We start from the raw sequence: 27,996 nt of genomic DNA, 5'->3' as shown, positions 1-27,996 counted from the left end.
CTGTCTAAGAAGCTGATTTCACTTAGTTTTTTTTTCAATTGTGAGGAAAAATCTCCATTTAAGGCTTCTTTAAAGACTGCTGTTTAGAAAATTGAGAGAGCTTGATAAATTTGATCAAGCTGTGTACACAAACTGGCAAAAAGTGAAGCTCAGTAACCTTCTGTTTGATAAGTTAAGATGATAGAAATTGCTGCTGAGATCTGTCATCTTAGTTCCTGTCCTGAAAAGTGCCTAGGACTGGTGAGATTTTTTTTTGCTGTCTGCTTGTGGAGCACCTGCAACTTGCACTGCAGTCCAGGATCCGTCAGTGCTCTCCACTTCTGATAAATGCCTTTTGGAAAGCAGCTTTATTGCTATTTAAGTCTGCTTTCAGACTCTGAATTCTAGGTAGGTGTCCAAGTACTGCAGTTAAGTCTGACATATGCCTTTTTCAATGTACTTGGACATCTTTTTGTTTGCTTAAGAAAGCTGATCTGAAACTCCAGGTTTTTGATCTACTTCAGTGTGGCTCATGAATTTCAGTTGCATGTTTTCATTTATGGCTTGCGTTCTCATCAGTTGAATGTCAATTTCAACTACCCATCTCCTCCTACAGAGTTGTTGAAATTGAGCCCAAGGAAAAGCTAACATTCTTGACATGAATTTTTTTTCTGTATGCTTGGTAATATGAATTTAAATCTTGCTGCAAGCTAATGAGGTAAACCTGAAGAGCTGCATTTGTGGGGAAATATTGCAGGGCTTGTCCTGCTGTATTATTCCCTTATCAGCTGAGACACTGGTTTTGCCTGTTTGTGTTTAAGATTTTGGCACTGTCTGCCAGGCAGTGCTTAGCCTTTAAGGCTGAATCTCTGCTTTCGAGCTGAGCATTTACAATTCTTCCCTTCCAGATGTTCATTTATTCTCTAATGGCAGCATTTCACTGCATGCTGCTGTATTCTTAGTTTCTCTGTACTCTCTTCAATCCACAAACTCGCTCTCTTCCAGGTGCTCTTTTCAGCTTACTGCCTTCTTATCCTGAAAGTCTCATTAACTAAGCAGCAGCATTTGTAGATACAAAATCTGATAAAAATATTTTAATAAAGAATAATATTTTTAATTCCTTGTTCACTTCAAAGGAAGAGGACATGGTTTTGTGGAAGACTTTAAAGGGTGCTTCAGCCTTTTCAGTTTTTCATCTGCTTTAACTGGCTACTGTATGCATCATGTTTATTGTAAGATTTGATACATTTTAGTTTCTTTGTATCTCTAACCATTTAAATTCTGCCATAGGTTACTTACCAAACAGTATTCATGCAGTGGAAGCAATGCTGGCTGCTGCAAGTATTGGTGCTATCTGGAGTTCAACATCACCAGACTTTGGCATTAACGTGAGTAGCTTTGTTAGTGCATGTTGCAGAAAAGCTAGGGCTGGCTTAGACAAGTGTGGCCACTGCCAGACTGTCACTTCAGCCTTACTGCCATCTCCTGGCACAGCCAAGTGCACCAGGGTTCGTTTTTGCAGCTACTACAAACTGAAGGAAAACCCACAGTTCGGTTTGTCAGTGACTTACAGCATAGCAACTGGAGCACCTTTAGCTATCTCACTGCTGCAGTGTTTTCAGGAAGAATGCATACTCTTGGTAGGCTTTTATTATATCAAATGTGCAACTGAGCAGCAATGCAGCAGAGTTTCACAGACTGCATTGGGTTGGAAGGGATCCACAAAGGCTATGTTGTCCAACCTCTTGCAGTGAGCAGGGACATCAACGCAGACCGCCCAGGGCCACATCGAGTCTGATCTTGAATGTGTCCAGGGATGGGGCTGGGGCTGGGTCTGGGCTCTTTCATTCCCAAATCTTTACCCACACTGCTTAGCCACGCTGAATTTTGTTTGCCTAAGTCAGTCCCTTCTGCCTTCTGTGTGGGTAAACTGAGAAGCACCCCAGGTGGTCTTTTCCAAAAGGTTTTGTTTGCCAAGAAGTTGAGGAACCCCAGGCTAATGTCACTAACCTGTTTAGCCCTTTTTAGCGTAGGGATAGATGCTGTGTGTAAAACATGGTGTAGAAATCATCACAATATCCAAACAGATGTTACAATGTACCTTGGAGCTTTGGGAACATGCTCTGCTTCCTTTGGAAAGTCTTTAGCACACATCATTGCATAAGCAGCAACAGATACAAATAACTTCTAAAATGGAGTGAGCATTTCTTCTATCCAGGAGTTTGTATGAAGGCATTTTGAGAATGTACTGTTTGTGCTTCAAGAACACTGAAAATACTGCAGATTTCAGGCAGTTTAGACCCTCAAACTCAGTGTTTAACCTCAGTAGCTGATTAAATGTATGAAACTGTCTGTGGAGTAGCAGTAGAGGGCAGCAGCATTCCACTTCCCTGCACTTGAGGGTGTATCAGGAAAAAAAAGATTAAAAAAATCATTACATGCTGTAATGATCAATCTGTTCTACAAATATTTTCTGCTTGCTCAGAAAATGACAGTATGGAGTATTTTCTTTGCAGTGTGATTTGATCTCTCATCTAGGGGAAGATTGTTCATTTTTGCTTGCATTACAAAGTGCTGGTCTGTTTTCTGTCCATGTTGTGCTGTTATTTTCAGTGCCCAGCGTTCTTTAGTTTTTGTGATAGTTGTTTTTAATGAAACTGAGCCTTGGAGCAGCAGTGCCATTGATATCACTTATTCTCCTTAGGCCTGGCAGCATGCATTGGCATGAATTCAAGTCCTAAAATCTTGAGGGAGATCAGCAGAGGTCCTTGGGGATATTTGGCTTCCGCACTAAGAAGATATTTCTCCTCCTGTGCAGTTCAATAAGTTCTGTTAACTTAAATGAAGATTTTTTTTGTTTGTGTTTTGGGAAGCAGTGTGATGTTTTCAGCATTTCAAATCCAATTGTGTATATATGTTTTTGTGAAGCTTAGAAATGTCACTTTTCAGAACTGCCTACACATTGTAGGCTCTGAATGCCATACATCCAGAGACTTGAAGCGTTCAGGAAGTCTGCTGTCAGAGCACCAGTGAGCTCCCTCCCACGCAGAATGCTGCTCTTGGCAGCTTTTGCTTCATTTCTCTACTCCCTGTTACCCATTTATGTATATTAATAGGAAAGTGGTTCTCTTATGCCCGTGCATAAGAAATTGTTGGAAATGTAAGATTAAAAAGCTTTGCTCTTGGAGCTATGCGAGAAGCCTTTGGTGTAAGCCCTTGCAAAGCCAGTGCAGCTCTATTCTTGAGGTCCTGCACAGTTTTTCATACTGGATTTGAGGCTCTTATTATAGATTGAGCCATATCTGGTATACCTGAGCTCTTCATGAAAGCAGTTTCTTAGCCATCTGGTTGGACTGAAGTTCCAGTGTAGCAATTACATGTTCCATCTGTTTGTGTTGCCTTCATATTGTACCAGGCTGCCCTGTGGGATATGATCCTGCCAGTGCTAATGAGTCCAACTGGGTATGTTAGCAGGATCAGCAAGACCCTGAGAATTGTAGTCATCTCTGTTCTGTATTCACACTTCTCTTCAGATTTGTTTCTTCTGTTAGACTACCCTTAGTCCTCTCATTCGGCTTGTTTTCTGAACATCAGGCAGTGTGGATGAGAGCTGTACATGTTCTGTGCTCGGCATAAACATGTGCACACGTTGTGTAATTTGGCTGCTTGGGCTGTTCTTTGAAAATGCTACTAAGTAGGTACAGAAACATGCCTAAGAAAGCAGGAAATTTGATTTCATATCTCCACTATGAGGACGAGCTGAAGGAGCTGGGGTTGTTCAGCCGAAAGAAGACTCTGGAGGGGACCTTAGCTGCTTTCCAGTACCTGAAGGGGTCCTATAGGAAGGCTGGAGTGGGACTTCTCATAAGGGTGTCTTAGCAACAGGACAAGGGAGAATGACTGTTGTAAGCAAGAGAGTAGGTTTAGACTGGATATTAGGTTCTTCAGTACCTGAGTGGTGGGACTCTAGGTTGCCCGGGGAGGTTGTAGATGCCCTTTCCCTGTGGGTGTTTAATGCCGGGTTGGATGAGGCTTTGAGCAGCTGAGTCTAGTTGAGAGGCATCCCTGGCCCTGGCTGGGAGGTTGGAGTAGATGATCTCCAAAGTCCCTTCCAACCTAAGCCATTTTGTGATACTGTTAGAGTAACTGTAATGTACAAGGTAAATCTACAGTTCTGACTTTGCTAGTTAATCTTTTAGGAGCTTTTTGAAACTCTTCAGCCACCAAAACAGGCTCTGGTGACTTTTGTTTTCAACTAACTTGTAGTTAGATGTCAGTGTGTTGTTACTGTATTACCTTATGATCTGAGCAAGGAAATGCACTTTCAGGTGATAGAAGAGGAAGCTGTTAAGTGACTTTCATCAGACAGTTGAATTTCATGCAGCCAAACCTGACATTTTAGTCATGACTCTGTTTCTAAGCTGTGGTGTCGAGTGAGCCTTTCTGAGAAGATAACATAGAGAAGTTGTTGGAACAGGACCTTTGTACTTTAGGCTGTCTTGCAACCCTGCCAAGTCTAGCTTGCAAAGCAGGAGTTTAACAAAGATCAGCTGAACGGTGATGTTTTTGGACTGATCTTTTGACTTGGTGATTTGTTTCTCATTTTGGCTGTGAAGTAGAGCACAAAGCAGGAGACAGCAGAATAAAGAGTGATAGGAAAAATAAGCATGTGACTGAGGTCTGTTTTTTGCAGCACAGTTTAGGAGATTGTTCCTGAACAGCTAGCTGACAATTTTACAGTATTTGAGTAATCTTGTAGTTCATAATGCTTCAAGTAATGTAGCTAGAGAGGGATGAACATTACTGTGTGCTGAGAGCTTTCACTAAAAGGATTTTCTTCCTGCTGTTGAATACAAAAAGATCTGTTGCTGGTAGGCTGCTGCATGCAGTGTACTTGAAAGGAAAAAGCAAATGCTGGAGGGTTTTTTCTAGCCAATGTGATAATAGTTAAGGTAAATGCCTGAAAACTGAAGTAGGCACTGGAATATGTAGCATTTTGAAGGTGCCCTGTCCCAGAGGTTTTAAGGAGCTGTGATTGTTTGTTGCTAATGTGCATTTAAGTGTGTTTCCAACATCTAGTTGTGGTAAAATCCATGCTGCAGTTTCCTATGAGGTGCCACTTTATGGTAGAGTAAATGCATCTTCCAGAAGACAGATAGTTTTCAGTTTCCCTGCATGCAGGCTCAAACTATCAGTGCTCTGTCAAAGGAGCGCTGGGGACAGCTTACAAAGGCATCTGGAGCACCTGCCTGCAGATGAAGACCTTAGGGACGGTAAATTAAGTGCTCAACTCCTGCTCCTGTCACAGGTGCTTAACATCTTTAGATGGGTTTGTAAGTCTGATTCTTGAGGTGAATTTTTAGCTACTTGGGTAACTTTGTGAACTTGATCATTTGTTGGTTGATGTATTTGGAGGTCATGAAATAGCTTAAAAACCTGTTGTACGTTGATCTTTGAGTGAAAGGCAAGCAGGCTGCCTTCCAATTCTGTTAATTCCTGTCCAGATTCTTTGCTTGAGTTGAGATTTGTTTTGCACCCAGTAGGTTTTCTTACTGTGGCATTTAATTTAGCTTTTTGCCTTTGTCTCTTTGTCCTTAGGGTGTACTGGACAGATTTTCCCAAATTCAACCTAAGCTCATCTTCTCTGTTGAAGCTGTTATATACAATGGCAAAGAACATAACCACTTGGAAAAGCTGCTTAGCGTGGTAAAAGGTATTTCACTGCATACTACCTAGTCTTGCTTAAGCTGGAGTTCTGTGGGCACACAAAGCCTGCACTGCCACTAAAGTGGCACATCCTCTATGATCTCTCTGGCCACTTGGAGTTTTAGAGCTGAACTGAGTGAAAAGCAGTCTGTTGTGTAATTCTAACAGTCTTTTGCTATCGTAGCATAAATACAGCATGATAAATGAGTCAGCAGTATTGGGGGGGGACAGGGTCTAGCAATGCAGTTTGGTTCTTTTTACATCCAAGTGAAATACTGCTGAAGACAAATGAAGAGGTATTAGAGCACTAAAGCTTGCAGATTTACACAGGCATTTTTGAAAGGCTGGCAATGCTGAGGAAATTTGTATCTTAGGTAACAACTTAGTCTTTTGGGGTTTCTTAACATTTAAAACTCCATTCAATACTTTGTGCATCAGAATTATTTCTGCTACTTAGTGCATTACACTGTACAATCCAATCAGGCAGGGAATAACTTTGGTTTATGTAACAGAATGTAGATTTTTTTTTTTTCTTCATTCTTCTAGGGCTTCCAGACCTGAAGAAAGTGGTGGTGATTCCATATGTTTTCTCAAGGGAAACCATAGATATTTCTAAGATTCCAAACAGGTAATGGGAGGTTCTAAACTGTGAATGTCCTAACTAGGGATGAGTTAGGTGCTGATAGCTGTTGAAACTGCCTGACCTCTCGCACCCTAAAACTAGGATTTAGCCAGATTGATTGATTAATGTTGGTTCAGCTTAATACTGAAAGGATTAATACTGCATTCCTGCAGATGTTTTGCATCTGCAGAACCACTGTTGTCAGTATTGTTTCTCAAGGGAAGGTGAAACTGGATAGGATATTTCAGGGGGAAGAAAGTGGCTTTCAGATGTGAATAATTAAGTGGCAATTTCAGAGATCATAGAATAGAATAATTTTGGTTGGAAAAGACCTTTAGGATCATTGATTCAAACCATTCTCTAAGTCTGCCAAGTCTGGGGCTAAACAGTGTCCCTCAGCAGATCTGTGTCTTTTGAACACCTCCAGGGATGCTGATTCAGCCACCTCCATGGGCAGCCTGTTCCAGTCTTTGAGAACCCTTTCTGGGAAGAAGTTTCTTCTCGTGCCCAATCTTAAACCTCCCCTAGCGCAATCAGAGGCCATTTCCTTCCATCCTCTCTTGTTCCAGGGAAGACCAACCACCACCAATCCAACCTCCTTTCAGCGATTTATAGATAGCATTAAGGTCTCCCCCCAGCTACCTCTTCTCCAGACTAAACAGCCCCAGTTCCCAGACCCTTCCCCAGTTTTGTTGCCCTTCTCTGGACACACTCTAGCCTGTCAATGTCATTCTTTACATGTGAGCCCCAAAACTGACCCTAGGATTCCAAGGTCTGGCCTTGCCAGTGCCAAGCACGGAGCACAGTCTATGTCCTGTCCCTGCTGTCCACACTATGCTAACCCACACGGGGCTGCAAAACTGCTCCACCTCCCTGGCCCACCCCAGTGCCTGCTGCAGTCTGGATCATTTGTTTTGCTTGTTTATTGAATTGGATCAGACACTTGCCTTTTTGGAAATGGTTGAGTTGCAGACTTTGTGTTGAGGTTTGTGTTGTTCCAGTCTGCTTGGAGTTGTTAAGGCTGCAGCTGATGGTAGGTACAGATTTATAGGCTTGGATTATGTTGTGTTAAATCTCAATATTATGCTAATGTTTTATTTTAAAACAGAGGGGGAAAAAAGAAACAATCTTAAGCAATTCAAAGAGCAGAAAGACTAGGGATACAGATAATATACATAGTTTGAGTGTATAGCTGAATGTTAAAAAGCTGTTCAGATAGAGGGCTTTCAAAAGATGTTTGAACTGTTCTTTTTCCCTCTCTTATGCAGTATCTTTTTAGAAGACTTCCTTGCTACTGGGAAAGGAGACCAAGCCCCCCAGCTGGAGTTTGAACAGCTGCCTTTCAGTCATCCTCTCTTCATCATGTATTCATCAGGCACAACAGGGGCACCGAAATGCATGGTTCATTCAGCAGGGGTATGTCTTCCCTCCTGGAGCTGCACTATCTATATTTAAATACCTGGGTTACATTTTTCCTTTAACAGTATTGTACTGTAATGTACTTTAAAGAAGAAGTGGTTGCTGATGGTGTTTTAGTAGCTTGCAATGAGATGTTAACTTAAGTGACTGAAACCATATATGGACTAAAAAGAATAAAAAATAACTTGGTTTAGGGATTGCTGTGGAGACCTTTAAGATTTCATCAATTCTGGGAGCAAATGTCACTCAAAAGCAGTAGAACTGGCCTAACTGGCCTACTTGCAGAAGAAGAGATTGGGTGCTTGAAACTGATTTTTAGACACTGTCAAGCCAAGGCTCATAGAGACCTTGCAGATTTTGTTATCTAGAGTTCTTTTACCTTAAACTTTATTCCCTATGTCTTTCAATTCAGCTCATGTCATCTTCATCAATCCTTTAATGAAGGAAGCGGGGAGTTTAGCTAACCTATTTGGCTATAGGTTTGCTTTGTATGCTTTGGGCAGTGTCTTGTATGCACCTTTAGTCACAACAAGGTTGCTGCCTAAATCGCCCATGCTAGTAAGCTTTCCATTTAGTATTCCTGTCCTACACATTTTCTTGGGCAGTTGATGAAATTCCAGAAAGTGACTCTAGCAGTTAGACTTAGCATTGAAGGTTGCACTGCCATTAGTGTAACCCTTAAGGCATTTTTCCTCTTAATGCAGATTGAATGTGTTGCTTGGCACACTTGTGCCAACTTGTATAAAGTAAACTGTACAATTTCTGCTGTTTGCACTGAAAGTCAGGATGAGCCTGTTGTGAAACTGGCTGCAGAGTTGTCTAGGCAGCCTGAAGGCAGGATCTCTCTTGCACCCTTAGTGTTCTTGCCTGCCTTTAATAACAAGGTCTGGAGGGTTTGCCCACTGGCGACTCCTGTGCTGCCTGCGAACACCTTGCTTTGTGTTATCAATAGATCAAACCAGACAACGTGTGACATACTGAACAGTGCCTTTGGGATACGTTCTGTTCATAAAGAAGAAAACAGAGGTATATTTTGAAGTTTGACAGCTGTTCTGATGCTGTGTTGGCTTTAGACTTGGTTGACTACTTGCAGAGATGGATTAGCAAATATGGGACAGGTCTATGGGACATGTCTTTAGTTCAGTGGTGCATGCTGAACAGTAGGGAGATGAAAAAAATGGATGCAGATCAGACAGCAGGACTTCTCTGTTGTGAAGTTCTTTTATTCTCATAGTATCTATGTGGCTACTTAACTGGGCCTTAATTATGCCTCTGCTTTCCATCTGATCATATCTTTGGTTCATACCTAAACTCTTAAGTAGCTTTGTATGGGGAGAAGAGAATGTGGTGGTTTGACTAGGACTTGTTGATTGTGAGGAATCTGTTTCTGCAGAGTAGCTTTAATTCATGTGTTGCAGAGTGGTTACTTTTTAAGAGTTCTAGTGCTAGCACCTCTGACCCAAGGCTCCTTTTCAGTTGTCCCATATTCCCAGCTGTCTAAGGAGAGAGTTTTTTTTCTCAAATCCTAATCAGTTAATTTTTGTTCCTCTTTAAGAACTTGCAAGACCTGAGCTTGCTGCTACAGACTTCTTGTAACTGTAGGCAAATCCCTCTGAGATCTTTTCACATTGGGCTCTCTGAATGCTGCCTGGAGATCACTGCTGGTTTAGAGCAGGACCAGCAGCCACGAGTAGCTGCTCTCTCAGCTGTGTAACTGCTTAGCACACCTCCCTTGTGTGCTGATAGTGTGGCTCAGGAGCAGCAGTGCCTGCTGATTTTTCTGATGCTCCAGATGCTTGATGCTCTATGAGCCATATGTTGAGCCCAGTGAAGGCAAGCAGACCAGTAAGTTTTTATCATCTGCCAAATTCGTGTCATGAAATGCCAAATGCTTAGGATTTATTTTGAGGGTCATACAGGTCCTATAAATAATGAAGTCTATAAATAAACTTAAGAGAGCATCTTGGGCCTTTAGCTTCTCAGAACAGCTATGCTTTCTACTACAGCACCTTGACTTCCAGACTGAGAGTTAGATTTCTTTTGCAGGAGTTCATAGCCTCTACCAAAAGTCATTGTTAAAAAAGTTCATTTTGGTTCCAAAACTCTGGAATAGCAGCAAGTAAATAGGGGGAAAAGAAAGCAAATTTCTTTCTTTAATTGAATTTTAGTTTTAATTTCACTCCTCTGCCTCTGCAGGGAAACCTAAGTGAGCCACACAAAGTACTTACCCTTATAAATAGAATAATTATGTTAATACCTGCAGTTCTTTTGGCAAATGGAACAGTTAACATTGTTTCTAAATCCTAGTTTTCAATTTTTAACTGTCACTAAGGGCAGCTGTGGCTAGGTGGCAGCATTGTGACAGCTTAGTGTATTCAAATGAGCAAGTAAATTCAGACCTGGTTGCTTTTGAGTTGCAAAGAGAAAATAAGATTTACTCCTTTATTTTTATTTAATGTTTTCTGCCTTTTCTGAAGCGTGTGCCAATTTTATGACTCTCCTATTTCATTTCAAATGTTTATCTGTAATCTGTTTTCTTTCATCATAAATCTCATTTCATGCTTATGAGGCTCTTAATAATTCCAATATAACTCCTTGCATAAATGCAAGCCCTGTCTTTATTTTAGAATCAATCACATTAATTTGTCACTGCAATGAAGTGACTTAGTGACGAATTTACTTATACTAACAAATTATGCCTTGATGAGCAGAAAGGTACTTCAGCATTTCTAACAAGAGAGGAAAGAAAGTAATACATTTAAATGTTTCATTGTTAATATTGATGCCTTAGGCATTTTTTATCTTGCCAGTCACTTCAGTGTTTACAAGAGATGTGTATAGGTAGGTCTTTCATCTCCTAGATGTTAGTGGGTGAGATAGTTTGGTTAAATGATCTTTCAATATAACAGCTACTGCAGTTCAGAGCAGCTCTAGGTTTTTCCACTCCTCCTGGTTGCCTACTTACATGGAAAATGGAGTTCTGTCAAAGGGCTTATCTTGGAAAATCTGACTGGTAAAAGCATGCTGTTAAAATTATAGCCTGCATGGAGTACTCTGCAACTCTGATGGCTGGGCAGAGTTAGGAGTGAAAGTTATTTATTCTATGGATTGTAAGTGATGTGCAGTGGGAATTGCTGAGGGCTAATGAGAGAAGCTGAAAAGTTATGTGAGAAAATGGAGAATGCAATTGCTGCTGCTGTAGATAGGCCCAGGGATTTACTTCAGCTGTGAGTGAAAGGAAATGCTTGCCTGTAATCCTGAAGCACATCCTGTGAAGGATTGACAACATTAGGGGGTTTTAAGTCTTACTGTGCTGTCAGTTTTGCACTTCATTTATGTGAACTTACATTTTTCTTTCACTGTCTTTTTTTTCAGGGTACACTAATACAGCATCTGAAGGAACACATTCTTCATGGCAACATGACAAGCAGTGACATCATTATGTACTACACAACGGCAAGTGTGGCTTAAAGCATTTTAAAGAAGTACTTTATTATGTTTTTCTTATAAAGATAAGGGAGGGTTTTTTAAATGCAAGTCTGGTTTTATGTGTTTTTAATTCTCATTTCTTCAAGGGCTTGTCTTACTTAAGGGAGGTTAAAAAAACCCAGGAAAAATAGTACAATATCAGAGATTTTTCTGTTGAAAGGTCAAACTCGTGTTAAATGATTCTGATCTAATTAGTAAGGGAAATGGATTGATTTTTAGTGTCAGGTTTATCAATTGAACTGCCTCATCAATATCACCTGCAAAACAAGCTCTGTCTCCTTGCATTGTGAAAGGTAAGGGGTGAGTGCCAGGAGGGTGGAGCCAGCCTCTTCTTGGTGATAACAAGGGACAGAACAAGGGGCAGTGGGTGGAAGTTGAGGCATAGGAGGTTCCATGTGAACCTGAGGACGATTTTTTGTTTTAACTGTGAGGGTGACAGAGTACTGGAACAGGCTGCCCAGGAAGGTTGTGGAGTCTCCCTCTCTGGAGATATTCAAGAACTGTCTGGATGTTTCAGTGTGATCTGCTGTAGGTGATCCTGCTCTGGCAAGGGGGACTGGACCAGATGACCTTTCAAGGTCCCTTCCAGCCTCTAACATTCTATGATATTGAAGATAAGAATTTGTGCTGTACCTCTGTTTTGCTGTGAGTGGCCAGCTAGCTGACACAAACTAATACAGGTATCTTCTTATTTCCAGACTGGGTGGATGATGTGGAATTGGTTAGTGACTGCACTTGCTACAGGAGCATCAGTTGTCCTTTATGATGGATCTCCTCTGATTCCATCACCAAATGTGCTCTGGGACTTGACTGACAGACTAGGGTATGTAAATTAAATGGAAAGATAATGGTCTTTGTTCCTATTAGATGCCCACATACAAGCAGCCTCCTGAAAGATGTAATTTCTTTTGTCAGAAACTAGTACCTAGTTTATCTTCTGGCGTTGAGTGGAGTTACTTTTTAATACTGGCCTAAAGCAGTCTTTGAGGAAGAAGAGACAAAGAACTGATTGTTTCAAATTTAAATCAAGCATTTGGATTCCAGGCAAACAAAGAATTTTGGTTCAATAGTCAGTTTTCAAGAGCAACCTTTTCAAAAGGCAGTAATTGTGAGCAATCTGAAGAATAATTTCTCTGCACATTCAGAACATAGAAAATAAGAATATTTCAAGCAGCTTAACATAAGACTCAACATAGCACTTCGACTTAAACACATAAATTGGCTGAAAAGCTCAACACAAAAATATAAGCAACCTTATTTTTTGTTTAATACCCAGTTCTCTCTGTCAAGCTGTTTCTTACTTGTCTCACCTGATTTTTTGCTGCTCACAGTGACCTCTTTCAAAGTCTAAAGAAATGAGAGGTATCAGACAAACAGCTGTAAAAACCCTGTGGGGGTCTTGAGCTTTGTACACTGGTTAGACTTGGGTTTATACTTTTTTTGTTTAGTCAGTTGGATGTGAAGAGTAGATCTGAATGAGATTACTGGTAAAATGACTGTCATTTTAAACTGGTGATGAGAATGAATTTATTTGTGGTTGAAAATGGGTGCCAAAAGGTCCACTTGGCCTCCTTGATAATTAATTTAAGCTTCACTTAGTCTTTTGTGACATGTAATATTTAAAGACTGACATTTTGTCTCTGGCTATTACAATTGAAGGTTAACTCCTAGTCAGACTATTTCCAGTAACAAATACCAAACTCAAACAAAAAAACCCAATCAAAATCCAAGCTACAGACTTCAAGACACCCCCTGCTACTCCCTGCAAAAAAAACCCAGGAGAACAACAGGCAAAAATTTAGAATTAAGAAATACCACAGGTTATATTTAAGCATTGTTTCTACATGCCAAAAGTAAGTGAAGATAACTGAAATGTGTCTGCATGTCTCACTTTTATAATCTGGTGCTAAAAGTGGTGCCCATCTGTGTGGTGCTTCATAACGCAGTCTGTTCCCAGCTCAGTCATGTGTTACATATTTAAAGAGGAAAAGGTTTCAACATGTTAAGACTACCTTCATCCTCTGAAGATGCACCATACTTCCCTTCAGATAGCATATTCTTCTAGTATCATCAAGATACCTCATCTTGCATGACAGGAGTGACTCAAGTGGACATCAATTAAAGCTCTGTTCAAGTCAACTGTTTAGTCACCATCCAGCAGCTCTGTTGCATTTGGAAGGCACTAATAGCAGACGAGGCTCTACATGTGCTGTAGAGGAAGTGTCAAAGCTTAAAAATAAACACAAGCATTACATACTCTGACTGTAAAAGAAGCACCCATTCAAAGCCTGGAAGGAAAGTCAAGTATTACATGGAACTAAAGTAGTTCATGGGGATGGTGGTCTGTGGTAAGTGGAGGAGCAGCATACATCTATGGGCTCTCATGAGGCTGTTCCCTTCTACCTGATAAATGGCTCTATGCACCAATGTCTTTGTGCAAATAGCCTGTTGCTGTCCCTGCCAAAGAGGTAAAAGTCACCCACCTGAATGGTAAAGAGAGAGTGAACAGCAGTGAATAGCCCCTTCTCCATGTCTGAAGCTGTTTTGCCTTCCATCTTACCAGTGGAGTAGAAGCCAAGAGAGCAAGGCCTTATTTTAAGTTCCACTGCTGTGTGTATTGCCTGCCTTCTGTGCACCCAGGCACTATCTCTTATCTGTCTCTCTGCATTTTCCTGAGTGAGTTTATTGCTGTAATATAAAATGAATTAACAGAAGGCAGGGAAGAGGATTTCCTGAAAGTCAGCAGAAATATTTAACTAGCACTTCCATTGATAGTGGGGAAGGGGTACAGCCTTTGCTTCAGATGTTAATTATGTGGTATTGGAGAGCTCTAAATACACTTTCTGCAAGGGCCAGAGCAAATTTCATGTTCTGTTAAGCACCTGCAACTCAAGACGTTTTAACCAGTAGAAATCAAATGGGTATCTAAGGAAGTCATTGACTGCTGTCCTCAGATATATTCCTTGTTAAACTGTGCCTTGAAATGGCAACATTTTTTAATGGGCAAGAATGTAACAAGGCAGCAGTTGTTAAACAGCTTAGTGGCAATTATGGTCCATTAATGAAGTAAACGTTATAACATTTTATGATGTCTTTGGAGTGTTCTGCAGGATGAATTCCTGTAAATGAAAGCAAATGTTTTCCACGAGGTGGGAAAGCTTTGCTTAATACTTAACTATAGAAGTTCCAGAGCTCTGGAAGTGATGTGATCTGGCTAAAAAATTGCTCAAAAAGATGTGCCTTGCACTTAGAAAGCTTTAGTCAAGAGGTGCTGAAGCAGCTTTGCTATGAAGACAGGCTACAAGAGTTGGGGCTCTTCAGCCTGGAGAAGAGAAGACTTCCAGAAGACCTTATAATAGCCTTCCAGTATCTGTAAGAGAACCTACAGGAAGGCTGGGGAGGGACTATTTACAGGGTCTTGTAATGATAGGACAAGGAGTAATGGGTTTAAACTCGCAGAGGGGAGCCTCTAGATGTTAGGAAAGGGTTCTTTACAGTGAGGATGGTGAGACACTGGCACAGGTTGCCCAGGGAGGTTGTGGCTGCTCCCTCCTTGGAGGTGTTCAAGGCCAGGTCAGATGAGGCCTTGAGCAACCTGTTCTAGTGGGAGGTGTCCCTGCCTGTGGCAAGAGGTTGGAACTGGATAATCTTTAAGGTCCCTTCCAACCTAAACTGTTCATTTAAGCAGTGCAGCCTCTTAATGTACAGAGTGTCTAATAGCCTCTGCTTGGTGCAGTAAGAATTGCAGGTAGTTAGAATCTTAGCATATTTAAAAATGCTAGACATTTACCCTTTCTTTTTTTTCCTCCTTCTAGGATCACCATCCTTGGAACGGGTGCAAAGTGGCTGGCTGTGCTAGAGGAGAAAAATTTAAAACCATGTAAGCTTCAAAAAGCTCTTGAGCCCCTTCTGCCCTCCCTCCTACCTTCCCGCTCCAGGTATCTTGTACCTTGATCCAGGCCCTGTGTCTTGTCGCAAAGTCCTGTATGTAATCACTGAATTGTAGTGACAGTTACATGCTCTTGTAAATACTCTTCCTTGACCTGTTTTGTTGGTTTCCTCCTTTTTAAGGTGAAACACACAACCTCCAAACACTCCACACTATCCTGTCGACAGGATCACCGCTTAAGTCGCAAAGCTATGAGTATGTCTACAAACACATAAAAAGCAGTGTTCTCCTGGGATCCATTTCAGGTGATACCTTTATGCTGCACACATCCTGCTAATCCTCTTCCTTGCCTGTGCATTTCCTCCTTGCTTGTTTGCTGCTGTATATTTGGGGATAGAATCATAGAATCAACCAGGTTGGAAGAAACCTCCAAGATCATCCAGTCCAACCTAGTACCCAGCCCTATAAGTCAACCAGACCATGGCACTAAGTGCCTCATCCAGTCTTTTCTTGAACACTCCCAGGGATGGTGACTCCACCACCTCCCTGGGCAGCCCATTCCAACGCCAAGCACTCTCTGCCAACAACTTCCTCCTAACATCCAGCCTAGACCTCCCCTGGCACAACTTGAGATTGTGTCCCCTTGTTCTGTTGCTGGTTGTCTGGGAGAAGAGACCAACCCCCACCTGGCTACAGCCTCCCTTCAGGTAGTTGTAGACAGCAATGAAGTCTGCCCTGAGCCTTCTCTTCTCCAGGCTGCACACCCCCAGCTCCCTCAGCCTCTCCTCATAGGGCCTGTGTTAAGCCTTGGATCATTCAGGCTTCAGTATAGTTAAATTGGAATTGTCTTTTTATGTTTTCTGCATAGTTCAGTGTGCTATAACGAAGGTCACAGACTTAAGGCTTGTAGATGGAATGTTTCTGATGTGGTGGGTGTTCTGGGCTTTAGCTTTTTAAAGCAGGATCATTTATTTTGACTGCCTGTCCATAAGGGTAGCAGGGTGACATCAAGAGAAGAGTCTATTAACCTGTAGAACATACTGTTCTGCAGAGAGCTGACTTCAGCAGAAAATACCTCTTGGAGAGGTTTTTCTATGTTCCCATTTCAATTCTTTTTTGCTAAGTAATTGGCACTGCAGGCAGTTTTTAATTTTTTTTTTCCTTTGGGGGGTGTGTGAGAATTACATAATTGGGAAAAATATCAGGCCCACCTGCTGTGCAGGTTGTTGTGAGCAGTGCTTCTGGGGCAACTTCTGTTCACAATAGGTCCACCCCAGACCAACTCATTCTGCTTTGTAGTGAGGACTGACTTTTTGAAAGGGCTTTTTAACTCATTTTAGTGTGGCTTTTAAAGTCTCACTCTTCTCCTGAAAATGCCTCTGACTCTGGTCTTAGTAAGAGTAGTGATGGATCTTGAACTTGTTACTATAGAAATTTTTCTCAAATGCAGAAGACTGTTTTTTAGTCAAGTCATCATGATTGATCTGTGTCTTAAAATTCTACTTCCTTGAAGTCTTAGACTATAAATATTCCAGTTAAGTAAGTGCTTTGACAGGATCTATTTTTATTAAGGTAACTGTTCACGCCTTACCTGCCTGCTAATGAGAATGAGATGTGAAAACTAAGTAAATAGAGTGGAATAGCTTGACTGGTTACTTTAATGAAAACAAACAAACATTACTAAGTGATCTTAAATGTCTGAGTCTGTAAACCAGGCCTTGTTTTTCTCACTTGCATAAACAGTTTCTTTAAACGAGGTTAAAGAAACTACTGGAATAAGAAAAGCTTTGCCTTAAGGCATATTTCTGCATGAAGAGAATATACTTATCAAAAGACATATAAACTGAGGAAAGAAGCCCTTTTTCTGTAAGGCAGCATCCCAGATAATACTCTCAACTGAATGTAGATCAGAAGCATTTGGCAAAGGTGGAATTCTGCTGTTTCAGGTTCCTACAGCTTTCAAGTTTTTTATTCCAAAGGGTACTTCATGTTCTAAATGGACTTCCTTTGTTGTAGGTGGAACAGATATCATTTCATGTTTCATGGGTCATAATGTTACAATTCCAGTTTACAAAGGAGAAATTCAGGCCAGAAATCTGGGAATGGCTGTAGAAGCATGGAATGATGAAGGTAACTATTATCCAAAGTACTGTGCAGCCTGTTGAAACTGAAGGTCCTATAACGATTAAAACATTTCCACCTAATATAAAAGACATGCATAGTCACATAATTGAAATATATTTTCTATGATTGTGTTTCATTCTTGAGATGGGTAAACAGCTGTTAAATGAGTGATTGCACTTTGGAAGTGTTGCACAAAACCTGCATCTTGGTGCGTCTGATCTGGATTGTACAGAACTCCAGTGAAGATAATCAGTGTGTAAAAAGGTTCTCCTTTTCAGGCATTCTGCTGGAGTACCTTGAGGTCAAATTCCAGTCTGTGGTGTGTATACCAGTTAGCTCTGGTGCTGTGGATGCTAGGGTGGCTTCCACCCTGAAGTTACTGAGGTTAAGGTGGGGATGAGTTTAGGAACTGAACACAAGCTGTTAAACCCACCAGGTGTGTCATACCTTACATACAGCAGTATCTGTCCTGAAAAGTAATAACTGCAGGTGCTGTTTGCTATGGCACTCTGTTGTTTACAGAAGAGAAATGAAGAAAACCCCTTTTCTTTGTAAACAGGAAAACCAGTTTGGGGTGAAAGTGGAGAACTGGTTTGTACCAAGCCTATTCCCTGTCAGCCTACACACTTCTGGAATGATGAGAATGGAAACAAGTACAGAAAGGCTTATTTCTCAAAATTCCCAGGTATGTGATCAAGGCCTTTGGATATTGCTCAAAGTGACCAGAGATACAGGTTGTGTTGATGCTCTTGTGAAGATATAGGTTTGTTCTTGCCCAGTGGCAGGCAGATGCAGCTTTGAATCCAGATTTGCAAGATGAGAACTCCACAGGTTGTTCAGTAATATCTCACTCTGTTTTCTAGCAGTTTCTTTTGAATATTGATCCAAATCAGTTTAATAAGAATCTCTGGAAAGCTCCAGTCCCATCTTGCTCCTGCTCTCATTAGGTAGATATGACTGTAACAGCCTGGTAATCTATAGTGCAGACTGCTTGGCATGGGTGTGAAATGAAAGTGCTGAATAGGTCAGGGAGCAATCCTCCATTAATGAGTGCTACTGCACCTCTGCGAGACCGCTTCTACCTAGCAGGAGTGAATCCTAAGGGGTAAGTTCTGGCTTGCTACCTCATTAACATGATGTTTAAGTGTATGCTGTCTGAGACATGCATATTCTGCATTCGTGCAGTCTTCCAATAGTGGTAAGAGTAAAGGAACTGTGAGACAGTCTTTCTTCCTAACAATTGTGGAGGATTCTGTTCATCCGGAGCTTCTGTCTGTGTGGCACAGGGGTGCTGAGTTTCCAGTGGTCTACCAGTAGGAACTTATTTACAGAAGGAGGACCCCAAGCTGCTGCTTTTTGGAGACAGAAGGGTTTGGGTTTTTTTGTGAATTCACTCTATTACTGCTATTTGCAAGTCAGGATGTGCTGCAGGAAAATCAAGGGTATGTGAAACCTGCAGTCTAAATGGAAGTCTGACAAGAAATGAGAAAACCCCAAACTTTCCACAGTTGTTAGACTGAAATGACTATAATCCAGGGGGTCTATCTGAACCTCTGCTTCTATCTTTCCTTGTAAATGGGCTTAAGGTTGTAAGTTAAGTTAGAAAATGGTCTTATTTAAACATGCACTTGAAAATAGAGGCTTGCTTTAGAAAACTTTGAGTTGGATTGGCTGGTATTTGTGTTTGTGGCAAGCTGCTCTGGCAGTATGTGTCTTAATACAAAAGTTACTCTAGCTCTGAAAAGTCAAATCTGATTTTATATTAACACTTCAAGGACATAAGCTCACAAAGGAATTATTAAAACCTACACTGCCAGCCCAGATGTCTCTGGCAGAGAATTTAAATCCTAAGAAAGACTGGATGGAATGTTGTAACCTTTGTGGGAGATTCTTCCAGTTTCCTCCAAATGTAACATGAACAGCTGCTCTAAACACCTAATGGATGCTATGTAGTCATGCAGTCAGAGGATAAAGGTCTGAGATTAGTGTCTGATCCTAATGTGAGCTGTCTCTGTGCAGTAAGTGCAGTGTAGATGGTTTGCATAGTTAAGTACTGCTATGTTTGCTGTGGGTTAAGGAAGTATGTCTGATGTGATGTGTTACATTTTTGTACCTATTTTATTAACATGAGTTAAATATCTGCTGTGACTGGATGAATTAGAAATTAGCTGCTTAACCTCTGTCATTCTCTAATAGGTGTTTGGGCCCATGGTGATTACTGCAAGATCAATCCCAAAACAGGAGGAATTGTCATGCTGGGTCGCAGGTATGGTATTTGGGTGACAGTGTTTGGAGTAAATGTGTTAGGGTTTGCAAGTTTCACTGTGGAACATAATATATGTTAATTACTCTGTCGTGCCTGTCAGCTTTATTTTGTGAAATCCAGTATTGTGGGCTTCAACTCTTTAAATTAGAGCAGCTGGGTTAGGAGAAAGAAAGCTCATTTCAAAGTTCTGCTCTGCATTTGGTGTTGGACTATCACCTAAGGCAACCTGCCTGGATGTACTCCTGTGGTGCCTGCCCTACGTGACCCTGTTTTGTCAGGGGGGGTTGGACTCTATCTCTGGAAGTCCCTTCCATCTCCTAACATTCTGTGATTGTGTTCCTTGGTTTCTGATGATCACCTGTTAGAGCTTGAATTGAGGATGCAGGCCACTCAAGGTGGTGCATCAGGAAACTTGTCTTCTAAGTCTTGGCTTTGCCATTGACTTGCTTTACAGCAAAACTGAATTATGGAAGCTCATATTGAGCTGTGCTCATGTGAATGATCATAAATATCCCAAGATCACAGCTGTCCCTAAACTTTCAGCTTGCTGTTTGAAACAAAGTTGAGTGAGTGCCTTGAGCTGTGACTGGCATTGTCACAAGCAGACCTACTCGACAGACAGATGGTGTCAGGCTGCTATATATGAAGCACAAGTTCCAGCTATAACTTAAGCTGGAGAATAATGAGAGACAATTGCAATATGGAGTACTACAAAAATTCTTGGTCTGTTTTGTCATCAGTGGAGTGTGTGTGTATTTGTAGGCTACCAGAAAAGGCAGAGACTAGGAAAGATGAATGAATTGATGTTGAGGTTCTCTGTACAACTTCATTCTAAGGAGCAAAATGTCTTTTTGAATCAAATGCTTTTAAAACTCTAATGTGGCTGTGTATTCACTGCATGAATGTAGAGAAACTTGGTTAATTGCATCAGTTTTTCTCTTTTCATGAAACTGTAATCACATTTTAATGCTTCTTTGTTTGTGTGATTTTCAGTGATGGTACATTAAATCCTAATGGAGTAAGATTTGGAAGTTCTGAGATCTATAACATAGGTATGAAATTAACTTTCCACCTCTTTCAGCTATGAAATTGTTGCCTTCAGATCTGAAATGTAAGCATTATAAAGGTGTTTAGAGGGATTAAGTAATAAAAAACTTGCTGCTTTCACAATGGAATTACAGAACTTATTAACATCAATGATCAAATTCAGTTGTGTGGGCTTGAAATGGGTTGCTTTCATGAAGCATCTGTAGGGCTGGAGATGAGTGTTTGAGATGTGCTGTCCTTAAGATATTACTTTGATACAAGTAGTGTATATGGCCTGATTTTTATCACACACATTTTTAAGAATATCTAACTTTTAAAGATGCTTTTTTTTAATGCCCCAAGATAAGCCTCTGGCTGGTTTTATTGTGTCTTAATCAGGAGAAGTTCTGGAGCTTACGCTCAAAGGTCGATCTTGTATCTTGTGAAAGGTGTTGAAACTGTGCCTGTGTAAGGTGCTAATCTGAGACTTAAGGATCTGTTGCCTTCCTTTTGTTCTTGTTGGTTTTCTGTCTGTGCAGGAACAGGGGTGGTGAGGGAAGCCAAAGGAAATGGTTGAGTGTAAAAGTTTCTATCCTGAAAGTTACAGCTTTTTTTCTTTTGTTTTATTTGGTGGTGTTTTTTGTTGAGTGTTTTTTTTTTTCCCCTTTTGTTCTTAACCTAAAGAGATGATCCTTAAATCTGTGGTTTTTGCCTGAGCAGTTAATCTCAGAGCACCCAGAAGGGAAGCTTGCTGTAAAATAAGCTAGCTGGAAAGTCTGTGTTGCCTTTTGCAGGAGGTGATTTTGTTTTTCTTATGGTTGCACCAAAGGAGATGCCTTCAGAATACACAAACCTAAATGTTAATAAGGACTCTTCCTTCATTTTCAGTTGAAGCCTTTGAGGAGGTTTCCGATAGCCTCTGTGTCCCTCAGTACAACAAAGATGGGGAGGAGAGGGTGATACTCTTCCTGAAGATGACTTCAAACCATGTCTTCAGCGAGCATCTGGTGAAAAAAATCCGTGATGCCATTCGGGTAGCACTTTCTGCCAGGCATGTTCCAAGCCTCATTCTGGAAACCAAAGGCATTCCGGTATGTCATGGAAAATGCTGCCTGCTTTTTGCCTTTGTCACCTTGAATAGTAATTAAGGAGCAGTTGTCATTGCTCTTCAAACCCACATGCGTGGAAGTTTTAGCATCTCAAAAGTGTATTTGAGCTTTATAAATAGTTTGTCTGTGTTGCCTAGCAACATCATTTCATCTCCTTCTCAGCAAAGCCTGTTTTTGTTTTTTAACAATGCCTAAAACTGCTCCTTCTCAATTTATAAATGTGCTGCATTTTCTTGGTAATATATAGTTAAGCCTTTTAAAAGGGAAATATTGTAAAGGTAATTTCACTTCAGCTTGTCTGCTACCCATAAGCTTATTTTGCTTTTGTTTTCCTGTTTCAAGTGACATTCTTAGGGAAGCTGAGAGCACTGAACAAACTTTTATAAAATCATTTTATAAACTATTTCACTTTTACATGTGTTTATCCACTCTAGTGTAGCTCTATTGCTGTGCTAACTGTAGCAGGAGCTAAAATAAAATCTTAGTGCTTGGGAAGGATGAGGGGGGAGAAATTCGTGTAGCTGAAGGTTCTGCATGCTCAGTCTTCTGGAGCTGTTACTCTGCAGTGTTCTTCAGTTGAAATGCCTGTGTTTATAGTCTTCCCTGCTAGATTCTCCTGAACAATCCTAACAGAGCAGAATGAGGGTGCACTGAGCTGTTTCAAGTCCACTTGAATGTTCTTAGAGAGAAGACTTGAGCCCAGTTGTTGGATATTTTGATGCCCATTTACTGCCAGTGTACCTCTACCTGCAAAGGTGGTCTAGGGTTCAGGGCTGCCAGCCCCTGTGGTGCATGCAGCCATCTGGGTCCGATCTGCTGAATTGTCAAATAATGCTTGGCTCAAGTGTTGTCTTTGCGTGACTATAAATTCCCCTGCACCTGTTAAGTGTTGAGGTCTAGATTCCCTGAGCTTCAGCTGAGCTTCTGCATGAAGTGCTGAACTTGTAAGCCATGTAAATCACCTAATGTACAGCATGGAGCTGATGTGATGGGCTGCCCCTCGGGAAGGCCTGCTTCCATCATTAATTAGTTCACACTTTGAATTTGCAGCTGAGTGAAGTTTAATTACCTTTCAGGTAAGTACACCACTGGTAAAGGGATCAGAGCTGCCTCCCATCTTTCTTCAGAAGTGTTGCTTGGGAGGGAAACCTCTTTGTTTTCTGCTTTTAGAAATGTATTTCAACCCATCTGAATATACAATCTGATGTTGACTGCAAACTGAAACTGTATGCTGGTTAGAAGTAGTCAAGCTGTGTTGAAGTGATTAGGACTGTACATACAATCATGAGTTTTAATGAGATATGCAGGTGCTTGAAAACATGCTACAAGCTCTTGGTGCAAATCTTTCTAGTCCTGTCCAGACAGGATAAGCACTCTGTCAGCTACAAGGTATTTACTGATGAAGCAAACTTGCTTTGAGCAGCCTGTCTGAGCTTTTAAAAGGGGGCAGTTCCCTTGTAGGCCACTGAGTTGTTCTGGTTTCTGGACACTTGTTAAAAATGGGTTGCTAGTCTTTGAGAAGGTAGAGTAGTTGCCTAAGATGGTTCAGAAGGGTAGGATTACACAACTTCAAGTAATATTAATAAGGAAGGGTGTGATTTAGTATCGAGATCAGTATTGCAGGAGGATTGTTTAGCTTGGCTCTGAAAGATCTCTATAGGAAAATGGTGAAGCAAGAGTTGCAGTGGCTTTGGAGACCAGAACAACCTGAGGTCCCCAGTCAGCAGATTTATTTTTTATATGAAGTAATTTCTGTGCCCAGAGCAGACAGACAAGACTAAGGAGATATTTGGAGGTCATCCTTTCTAAGTTGCTGCTTCCCAGTACCTCTCAGTGATACTAGCCCAAGGAAGTTGGTTTTAAATCTTAGGTGCCTATGAAAGCAGACAGAGGTCATCCAAAATGCGCCTTGATACTTCTTGTTACCATTAGAGTAGTTCTTTACTAGTCAGAAACAGAAGTGCTCTCATTTCAAGAAGAGAAATTAATGATTTTTTTTCCTGCAATTGTCTTACTTTTTGATTAACTTCAAGTCTGATTTCTCTGCTCCTAAAATCCAATGAAGTCAGGCTTTGTTTTTAGTTTGTGCGCTGGTTTTTGAGCCCCCTTTTTAGAAAAGTGTTTGAAAATTTGTGTCAGGATATAAACCAAAGACTTATGGAGTGTAAAATTTAGACTCTGATCTAGTGTCATTACTCTTAAGTTGGGACTTGATCAGGTTCTCACAGTGTTATCAAATAGAACTAATAAACTAAAATCAAACTCATCTTTGAATTACTCTGAGTCTTAAAGTGATTTTAGAGAAGAAATATTCTGCTACTCCAAATGTTACAGAAGGGAAGGCATTATGCTAAGTTTTGGTTGAGTGCAGGGATTGTTGGGGCCTTCACAAATATTTCCATAAAGCTACTACATGAAAAGTGTAACTTTATCACTGCTGGTTTTGTTTTTCAGTATACAATAAATGGGAAAAAAGTGGAAGTGGCTGTGAAGCAAATAATTGCAGGGAAAGAAGTTGAGCAGCGGGGAGCTTTCTCAAACCCAGAGACTTTGGACCTGTACCAAAACATCCCTGAGCTTCAGAACTTCTGAAGTCACTTGTCTGGGTGGTTTGTTGTTTCTCTCTTTATTTTTTGCATCTGTCTTTGTTCTGTGTTTGTTTTGTATATACCAATATTGTATGTAAAGATAAAAAGCTCTATTTAATACCAGTGGTTCTTTTAAAAAAGAAAAACTCTTTCATGAAGTGCATTATGAAAGGCTTGAGTAAAGCTTAGCTCCCTTTTTATTGGTTCAATATGCCATACCTCTTGGAGTGTTTTCCAGCCTGGAAGGAGGAACCTGCCTGTCTTGGTTTTTTGTGTATGAGTACATCTTTTCTTGTTAGATTTACTTCAGCAGCCCATCAGATGGGAGCACCAATACCATAAGTTACAGTTACAAACAGATTATTTCTTTCATGAAATGCTTTCTTTTTTTTTTAAACTGGATTTTTTTAGCTATTATTTTTCCATCCATGTGTTTCAGGTCACCTGTAAGGACTAAACAGTGTTTTTAAGTACTTAACCATGAAACATGGAGGTGTTCTGTACGTAGTGTGCACTTCAATGTTTTTATAAAGCCAAATCATAATGCACTAAAGCCCTTCGACTTGACTTGGAGTAATCTCAGTCTTGAAATATCTCATGGTACCCTTGAAGACAATTGCTGCTTCATGTTGTGATGTAACCTTCCTCTTGTTTTAAACTTCTAGTTGATAGACTCCTGGGGATTTGGAAAGTGAGGGAGCGATCACATCCTCCTCATTCCTGGTGTAACTCCAGGTTATTTCCATGGAGTTTGCAGTCGTTGCTCTGGATTGACGACATTGCAGTTGAAGGCAGCATTTTGCTTCCTCATTTTGTTGGCTATAAGGCAACAAATCCTGTGTTACATTAGCTGAAGAATTCCAGTCTGTTTGTTTCTGAAAAGCTGGTGGGGTTTGTAACTTTTTTTTTTACTAAATGTCATGTTGAAAGTGAAAGACTAAAATGTTCTCTATCTCTGTGTCCTTCCAGTTTATAAAGGGAAAAAATACTGTAATGAGCATACTAAAACAGTAAAATGGAAGCACTGAAGCACTGCTTGGTTTTTCATAAAATACAGTTGCAGTAGTTGTACCAAACCTTTGGCACTGTTTCTCCTGCACTATTTGAAGTTTGTGGGTTAAGTATTTAATGCATTGAGATCATTATGTACTTAAAATTGTGTTTGGATGCATTTGGCATTGATAAAGAGTTAATTAAAATAAATTGATTCTTTATATATATTCTATATTACACCTGTTTCAGCTTTCAGTTATTGTCACATATTAATTTTTCTTTCAATTGAGAATCATGGAAACGTTTTGAGCTTGTCACTGATTTTCATCCAAGTCCACTGAGTCTACAAAATTGTTCTCTGAAAGTTTTCTCCTGTTTTCTTATGCAGAGCCCAGAGCAAATAGAGCCTTGCTGCTAGTTGTGTATGCATGGTTGACTCATTGAGAGTCAGAGGTGGACAGCAGTGGAAGGAAGTGCTGAAAATCTGCCTAGTGTGAGTACATCAAGGAGTTGTAGGTTGTGATACACTAATGTTGCTGAAAGGGATCCTTGCTCTGTTACTTAAAGCAAAATGTAGATGTTCCTGTTTAGCTGCAGAGAGCTAAAGTTGTTACTATATGTTCCTTCCACCCTCTGATCTCAGCTTGCTAGCTCCAGTAAGCTGAAGGCTGTTGCAGAATGTCAAATATTGCTGCTAATAATTCCACAGGAGTAAAACTGTTGGGGAGGAGCCCCTCTCATATGCTCTGTGACTGAATCCACAGTTAGTGTGTGGCTACCAGCCTCACATTCACCACACAGTGCAGAAATAGTTCATTAGCAAACCAAGTGTTAAATGAGCTGGTCTCCCTCTGACTTTCTGAACTGTACCAATTCAGACACTAGACCAAGCTGGCATGGACAATGTGATAATATAAATACCAAGCACCTGCTAGGAAAGTATAAATTGGAGCTACCCAGCTGCCAATAACCTATGATTAAGCGTACTTTTAAATTCCTTTCCCCTCTGGCATGCTATATATAAATTTTGCATTAACTGTGACTTTGTATTCATTAAAACTTCATTATATTGTTCTTTAATTCATGCAAAATGTCTGGAGTTTACAAAGCCCCCAGATCCTTATTAATAAGTAATTTTGGGATATTTCATTAATTAAAGATAGTTTAGAAGCACAGATACATTAAGAACATATACAATGCCTGGAGGCTGGGTTTTTTAATCCATTAGCCTGCTGGAACCATTGTGGAAAGTTTTGTGAACAAATACAATTTGATCTCTTGCAAATGTCAGATGTTGCAAAGCTTTTCCCAGACTCTAGTTGCAAACAAAAATACAAATATGTATTGATCTGTGGACTGACAGTGACTTTATAGCCATAAAGCCCTGATGGGTGGTGCAGACTGAGCACTGTGCAGACAAATGACCTTTCTGTGCTGCACCAGGTTTCAAGGGCCTGGCTTTTGGAAGTGCTGGATGCTGACAGCTCATGCAAATCCAGGGGTGAAGTTCTTACACTGGCTCGTGAAGTGACTTGCATTTGAGATGAGACTCTGACAGAACTAAGAGTTCCCAAGTGTAGCTCCTTCCATCACAGATACTGTCTTCCTAACATCCAAGGTGCATTTATCTTACCTAGCGCATGTGACCCATTTGTTTGGTTGCTGCCATGGGGCTGTGAAGGTGACACTACTCCATTGGGTTCAAAATACCACTGGCATAGAAGCAGGGAGCTGAAGTCATCAGTTTGTAACAGAAAAGCAACATGATTTTCTTTCCACTTCCCACCTCAGATTATAAACTAGCTTTGTTCTTTCCAGGATAACTGTGGTCAGATGCAGTTTCAAGGAGGCCTTTGCAAACTGCTATCTCCCAGATACTTGGCCACAATGAGGTCTGGCATGGCAGTGCACCTCCCGATACCATGGCATTAGCAACAAAAACTCCAGTGAGTGCCACGGCTGTGTGATGCTCTGAAGGCTGAGCTGGGTAGCCCTGGCAGAATGAGCTGACAGAGTGGTGACCTACCTCAGGTGATGTCCAGAAAGTCCCAATGCCTTGGGACTGTCAGTGTGTAACAAGTTGTACATGTACCTTGAAGGTACTGCCTGCAGGGAATGCCCTGCACTTTGCTTGGTTATAGCTTGGGCTTCACTGTATTCTGCCTGAGCAGCTGCATGTGCAGAGTTTAGTGGCATGTGTGGCTTGTTCTGGAATGTGCTTTGAGCTCTGATCTAGTGTTCACAGCAAAGAAATGCAGAGCAGGGATACTCCAGGAGATTTTCTCCCTTGCTTTTCTGTGAATGTGAGTAACCATTGCATTGTGGTGGAATCAACCCATTTGCCCTTGACTCTTTGAGGGACTTAGTCTTGTTGCTTCCCGTTTGGAAACCTGCTTTTGTTAGCTTCTGTTGGAACAAGTACTTCTCTCTCCCACTGCCTTATGATTTCAATTAATTTCCCTGGTTAGTGGTGGTTCTTAAAGAAATAAAATGAGTTGGTACCCAAGCAGGGCATAGCTGATAAAATTATTATGTGCAAGAGAAATTGGTTGTGTGAATTACTGAGTGGTTTTTAAAACACAGGTAATTGCCTGATGGAATGCAACTTCCCTGGGGCCATGATTGTCTTTCCATTTTTAAATGGGCATGCATATTAAAGAATGTCCTTCACAAGGCAGAGCTGTCCCTCACACAGGTAAATGGGTGTTAGAATAATATTTCAAATGCAGTGTTAGAGTACTGCAATAAGGCTGCCAGCTTGGGCTTGAGGCAACAATGTAGGGTCT

The 27,996-nt window shown here is 40.9% G+C and overlaps 1 protein-coding gene across 1 annotated transcript in view; it reads left to right on the top strand.

Moving 5' to 3' along the window:
* AACS (acetoacetyl-CoA synthetase) overlaps nt 1-25,447 on the top strand; it is a 43,070-nt gene extending 17,623 nt beyond the window's left edge. Inside the window, exons 5-18 of the mRNA XM_064168193.1 lie at nt 1,270-1,367; nt 5,578-5,692; nt 6,232-6,313; nt 7,576-7,723; nt 11,102-11,182; nt 11,914-12,038; nt 15,031-15,095; nt 15,287-15,409; nt 17,121-17,234; nt 17,788-17,913; nt 19,425-19,494; nt 20,488-20,546; nt 21,409-21,611; nt 24,084-25,447. Coding sequence (XP_064024263.1) covers nt 1,270-1,367; nt 5,578-5,692; nt 6,232-6,313; nt 7,576-7,723; nt 11,102-11,182; nt 11,914-12,038; nt 15,031-15,095; nt 15,287-15,409; nt 17,121-17,234; nt 17,788-17,913; nt 19,425-19,494; nt 20,488-20,546; nt 21,409-21,611; nt 24,084-24,221 — 1,547 coding nt within the window. The 3' untranslated portion in view covers nt 24,222-25,447. The remainder of the gene's footprint in view (nt 1-1,269; nt 1,368-5,577; nt 5,693-6,231; nt 6,314-7,575; nt 7,724-11,101; nt 11,183-11,913; nt 12,039-15,030; nt 15,096-15,286; nt 15,410-17,120; nt 17,235-17,787; nt 17,914-19,424; nt 19,495-20,487; nt 20,547-21,408; nt 21,612-24,083) is intronic.
* Nucleotides 25,448-27,996: the final 2,549 nt, after the last annotated feature.

This window comes from Pogoniulus pusillus, chromosome 30, assembly GCF_015220805.1.
Source record: "Pogoniulus pusillus isolate bPogPus1 chromosome 30, bPogPus1.pri, whole genome shotgun sequence".
Classification (NCBI taxonomy): domain Eukaryota; kingdom Metazoa; phylum Chordata; class Aves; order Piciformes; family Lybiidae; genus Pogoniulus; species Pogoniulus pusillus.
The sequence above is the reverse complement of the archived record's forward strand: the minus strand, read 5'-3'. Positions and strand labels throughout refer to the sequence as shown.